The 6000-nt window shown below is 34.2% G+C and overlaps 1 protein-coding gene across 2 annotated transcripts; it reads left to right on the top strand.

Moving 5' to 3' along the window:
* Window positions 1-345: 345 nt before the first annotated feature.
* LOC120470452 (uncharacterized) lies at window positions 346-4329 on the top strand. 2 transcript variants are annotated; one of them, XM_089130551.1, is made up of 7 exons: window positions 346-364; window positions 450-510; window positions 886-1047; window positions 2461-2570; window positions 2710-2908; window positions 2990-3152; window positions 4162-4329. In XM_089130551.1, exons 3-7 carry the CDS (start codon window positions 909-911, stop codon window positions 4196-4198), a joined length of 648 nt encoding a protein of 215 aa, XP_088986677.1. In that variant the 5' UTR covers window positions 346-364; window positions 450-510; window positions 886-908; the 3' UTR covers window positions 4199-4329. The 2 variants fall into 2 exon arrangements, with proteins under 2 accessions (XP_088986677.1, XP_039515971.2); XM_039660037.2 differs by lacking the exon at window positions 346-364 and having other exon boundaries at window positions 372-510.
* Window positions 4330-6000: the final 1671 nt, after the last annotated feature.

Raw genomic sequence — 6000 nt, 5'->3', positions numbered from 1 at the left:
CGCTATAAATGTGACTTGACTTGACTTTGGTCAGATACAGTAAAACTTTACAGCTCAACTGCTGAAACAATGAAACGTCCAATAGCCTACATAGCTACATTTATTATCATAACATCCCACCCCTCTATTGGGCTTTTTCCAAGCTAGTTATCTTGTAACCCAAAGTGACATATTAGGCATAAAATATATCCCATTTTAGTCTCTTTAAAAAGATGTTATCTTTGCGCGTTAGATAAAATAAATAAAATGCAATGCAAGTTAAACTAGGGTCAATGGGACGGCGTTTCATTCGTAACATTCTTCCCAGCAAAGCCAGCATATCCTGAGGGAGGCAGAAAGCCGCCTGTCTGTGTTAATCATTCCGGTAAGGGGGCGTCAAATTTGCTGGATGGATTTAAACACAGTTCTGCCTTAAAAGTGCTCACGACATCACTGTTCATCATCTGCAGACGCTCATTTGGTCCAGAACCGCGAGGAGGAGAAATTATATTTATCCGAAAACCAGCTGAGGTAAATTCATGCATTATCATTTGTGACGAGTGCTGCAAAATAGATGCAAGAAGCAGGTTGTCGCAAATGTATTCATTTTTAAATGTTTACAATACATAGTCTATAGACTATTAAATATCACAGTCAAACACCCTTCAGTCATTAGGCTACCTTCTTTTGCATTTTGATCTGTCGATATACGGAGCCACTAAAGGGAACGCTTAAGTATATTTGAACTAGCCTACGACGAAATATAGGCTATATGCTGCGTTAACTTTAATAGGCTAATACTATTTCTAGTTTAATGTTTGTTGTGTACTGTACAGTGACTGTGATGTCCAGTAGCTAAAGTAGCTACCTGTTATTACCTGTTTGTCTATGATGTTTGTTTATCAGTTTCCAGAAAGAAGCTATCCAAAATGGAAATCTGCAAAGCTATACCAGCGGTTCTGTGTACCGACGACGGAAAGCGTGTGTGCGTCCAGGTCAAGCGCAAGCCCAGTCCATCTCATCATCAGCTGGTTACGGTGAACACGCAGGCTGACGATGAATGCGTCGGTAAAGACTTCTGAATGCTTCATAGAATTCTTTGCTTATCCAGAACTAGTCTCAGCAATAACTCCTAAATTAATTAATTTAAATGAGTGACTGTTCAGCACGTTCAGTCTGTAGCCCGTTGCATTTCTATGGCAACGTCGCTGTCTGTGCTCGCAACACCTGACATTCAGCAACTGCAGAGACGATGCTCTGATTCTGACTAATTGATTTTTTTTTAAGCTAGACTATCCCCATTTAGCATTTTGAGGTGAATTTTTAGATAATTATATAGGCTACTTTTTAAAAATTGTTTATCCTTACTATTGACCTTATTCAGAGCAGCGCCATGACAGGTATGAAAGTGAGGCTGTGAGGGATAGACTTACCGTGTTTCCAGTGGCATCCGCTGTAAAAAGGTGAATACAGCGGCTGGATTACTTACAATTTTCCACAGCTTACATTATCGGGATTTTTTTGTCAACTGACATTTCTTGGAAAGATATTTTTCCAGTGTTTCATGAGCAGAACAATCCGAAAACACATTAAATAACAGTATACAGCCCATTGAAGAGATGCAAGTCTATCCCTCACAGCCTCGCTTTCATTCTCATTAAAAATCAAAGATGGCGCTGCCGTGAATAAGGCGTATTAGGCTATGGAACAAACAGTCAATTAATTAGGCTATAATCAACACCTGCGAGATGAATACAGTAAAAATGACAGATTAGGCTACGTTAATTCAACTTTATTAGAACTGCATAGTTTATTCTCGAAATATTTCGACTTTATTCTCGTAATTTTAGATTATTTCGACTTCATTCTCGAAGTAATTCGACTTTATTCTCGAAATGCTAGAAATGTGGATCAGGCTTAGCCTATGCTGCAGTCTCGTGTGGTTATGTGTGTAGCCTATATATAATATATAGCCTATTGTGTTTGTGTGTATATATATATATATATATATATATATATATAGGCCTATATATATATATATATGCATGCTACTGTATAGGCCTATAGCCTATTGTATATGGGCCTACATGCATACATTTTTGGTAAATGTTTAATAATTTTTGTTGTGTCCTTTTTATAATTTTTTTATATTTATAGTAATTTATATATTTTTTTAACATGTCAGTATGGTTTTGTTTTTTTTAATTAATTTAGATTTTAGGTGTTCAGTTTTAGTTATTTTACATCAAATAAAAAAATAAATAAATATGAGAAATGTTGCCTTGATGAGATGGGAAGAAATATACCTTTACATTTCACAGTTATTTATTTTTTTATTTAGCTTGTTATATTATTTACTCTGTGAAGTGTAATTTATGTGGAAGTTATCAGTGAAAGTTACACAACAGTGTTTCTTATCAATGAAAGTGTTTGTGATTTTTATATAATGCTATAAATATAATTTGTCTTTTTCTTCTTCAGTCCAGGTGTATGACATTGAGTATGACAAAAGGGCATGTATGGCATTTTGTTTTGAGGTTGGAGATAAGGCCATTTTCCCATTTACTGATGGTAAAGACATCAAATTTACGGTAAGATCTCAGATCAATTCTTTTTGGAAAATTTTTAGACATGGTGTCAAAATATATTTCTTGTGCTTTTTATTATCTAATTTTTGATTTGATAAGATCTGAAATTTTTAACAAAGTCTGCTGGCTCTCACATACACAGGTATTATCCTCACAACAGGAGGTCACGAAAGATATGTTAAATGAGACGTTCTTATTTCAATGGGGTGAGGCGGGAAGCAGAGACTGGCGGAGCTTGAAATCAGTGGCTGAACCCAGCATGTACCTGTTTTTTGAAGACAATGACAATAAAGTGACCATTAAACCAGTTGAATTGCCGCTTTTTAAAATCAAGAAAAAAGGTATTTTGTGAAATGTTTGCAAGTGGAATATTGTACTTGTATTATGTTAAACAGGAGTGACGATGTTCTGCCTTCTATCAGTTTCAGCTTCAACACCAAACTCACAGAGGTTTTGCATCCCGGAAAAAAACGTCAGGAAAACAACGTACGAAAGGTTTTCCTTGTTCAGCCGGGGCTCGAAGCATGGACCTTCAATCTGTGAGGCAACAGTGATTTCCACTAAATCAACGTGGCGCCACAAAAGGTAACTTTTCTTATATATAGGCTTCACTTTTATATATTCCCTTGGCCTTGATCACTATATTACTTTCACCATTGTGTTTAGTTTCAGATATCCAGATATGTTTTTTTAAAGTTGGTAACACATACTATATACAATTAATAATTCTCCTATTGACTGACTTTAATTTAGCACACTTTTATGTATACAAGCCCTTGAAATAGTGGGCTTTAGTACATACCGGTATATAGAATCTCCCTAATTGCATTTACTTGCTTTTTATATCCCTGTAAAGCCTGACATGTGAAGTAATAGTCCAAAAAATCTAATTGGAAGAGTTTGTTGAACCTTTAGACAAAGTTTTTTTCTTTTCTTTTTTTGTTGAGCATCTTAAATCAGTCTTTTATGACTCGTATAGACGAGGAGAACAAAAACATCTACGTTTTATTCACAGGTCCAAGCTGAGCAAAAATGTGCAATTTGATGTTGTATGGTCAAAAAGTAAGATTAAATTCTGATAGATTTTAACGTAAAACAATGAGATCTCTATAACCGTAAAGCATTTAAATGCTTTATAATTAAATGTTAATTTATTTCAAGAGGAATATTGTACTAGTATATATAATTCAATGTTTATTTAAATGCTTAGTTTTATGATTAAAGCTCTGTAGTTTTATTGTGACGGCCAAACGTGTAAGGCTTTCTTTAAAGGACTGCTGTATCTTATTTGATACGCACATTTTTGATAATCGTAAGAATATTTCTAACAATATAAAGTGTATTTTACATATGTTTTTGAAAAAAATCATTTCACAGCAGAAATAATGCACTGTGACCTGTAGGTGAATATTTAGAATCAAACTTAAAGGCCTTTTACTTTCTAAAAAAGTATAAACTATCAATCAGAAGATTTTTTTCTACAAAGTGTTTTGATAATTTTGAGGCCGTAGACATTTCCGTATCAAATATGATGCAGCTAAAAAAAAAAAAGAATGAAAAAATTAACTGAAGGGAATCTATCATTGTTTTTCAGGAAACCCAAGAAGATGAGATGCTCATTAAAAGCTTAATGCTTTTGAGTGTTCACTTACAAAACGACCTTGATCAATTCGCATCTACACAGTTCTTTTCTTTGAGGGAAAACCTGGATGTTGAGAAAATCGGAGTGAAAATTATTATGAATTAGTTGTTTTTCGGGGCAGGGGTATTTTGTCCATTTTTTGGTGCATGTTTGCCTTTTTGTTGTGTCATATAAATGTTACTAACATGCAGTTTTAGGTGTAAAATCAATTGCATTCTTACTATAAAAACACAACAGGCACTATATAGTTTGGCACAAAAGTGTATTTTGTAATTTTTAAAGATGATTACATCTGTTTTAAAAAGCCATTAACGCACAATACAGGTACTTAACCCTTTAACGTCATTTGCTGCATTAAATCAAATGCATTCCTTACTGAAATACTCACTAATGGAATTGAGACATTTGACTTCAAAACACACTACTCGTCGTATTATTGCGCAATTCGACATGAGGTTTAAAGGGTTAGTAGTTCACCCAAAAATGACAATTCTGTCATTAATGACTCACCCCTTTGTCATTTCCAAACCCGTAAGAGTTTGTTCATCTTCAGAACACAAATGAAGATGTTGTTGATGAAATCCGAGAGCTTTCTGTTTCTCCATTGACAGTTATGCAACCACTTTGACGCTTAAACTTCTGAAGAGACTCGATCACTTTATGATCACTTTATGCTTTTATTCACATATGATCATACTAATATGCTCAAGAAACATATATAACAATTAAACACAGTGTTAGTGACTTTTAGAGACTTTCTTCAAAAGCATGTAAGCAGTGTTTAACCTGTAGTGTATGCACTATTCTATGCCATTTTATAGTATCAATAGTGTAAATAGTTTGTACTCAGAAAACTCTAACAAGAATAAGTTCTTCAGTCACCCAGATGATGTATTTACTTCATCTACTTGTTATAGTTCCAGCTTTCCTTAAATTGTGGGAGGGGAGGAACAACTGGATGACAAAATAACCTTATAAAAGTTACACACTAGACATGATAGTTCACAGAATGTAATTCGGTACCCAAAGGGAGAAAGTCAAACTAAGTCAAGAGCGACCACTTGTGGTGAAGTGGTTAAATTGCAGACTCGGATGACGTGTAATTTCATTTGCTCAATTCTGCTGCTGAACCATGATTTAGAAGAAAATCAGCATGTGTAAGATCAGTATTTGGGGATGACTTATCACACATGTGCTTTGCACTACAGTTGTTGATTTGCGTTGTTTTTCTAGTAGGGGTTTTCACACACATGTATGTCTTTAATAATAATCGCTCGCTGTGCAAGCTTATTATTCTTATTGACCCTTTTGTTTGACTATGAATTTTATATCTTATAGTGTATTTCTTTTAAATGAATATACTGTATTTTTACTTTAAAATTCACATTCTCAGAATTCTCCAGAGAGAGAGAGAGATGATTATATTTTTATATTGATGACCTCTATGAGGCACAAAGAAAAAAAGAACCAGAAATCACAAATGACTGATGATGACCTTGCTGAAAATGAAATCTAAGCACAGCTAAATTCTGTATTATGCATTTATAATGGAAATGTAATGCAAAAATGTCTATTTTTACATTAAGCACATCATCCCGGATACTACAAGCTTCTTGGTGTTCAGCTGACATTGCACTCTATTAATGTTGTTTTTATACCAAATAAACATATATTTTCTAGTGCCTTTGTGTTATGCATGAATGACAATGAGAAAGTGAAAAAGGCTATCTGCGCTATAAATTTCAAATACTGGAGAAATGAAAGGGCAAAATTGAAAGTCAAGGATATGTG

Source organism: Pimephales promelas, chromosome 4, assembly GCF_988280905.1.
Source record: "Pimephales promelas chromosome 4, fPimPro1.hap1.1, whole genome shotgun sequence".
In the NCBI taxonomy this organism is placed as follows: domain Eukaryota; kingdom Metazoa; phylum Chordata; class Actinopteri; order Cypriniformes; family Leuciscidae; genus Pimephales; species Pimephales promelas.
This window is presented reverse-complemented; position numbering and strand designations above follow the sequence as displayed.

Bases quoted from the DNA above. Each gene is read 5' to 3' on its own strand.
- LOC120470452 (XM_089130551.1), top strand. From the start codon at position 909: ATGGAAATCTGCAAAGCTATACCAGCGGTTCTGTGTACCGACGACGGA. The intron at 1,048-2,460 runs GTAAAGACTTCT...TTTCTTCTTCAG, and splicing joins GGCTGACGATGAATGCGTCG to TCCAGGTGTATGACATTGAG. The intron at 2,571-2,709 runs GTAAGATCTCAG...TCACATACACAG, and splicing joins GTAAAGACATCAAATTTACG to GTATTATCCTCACAACAGGA.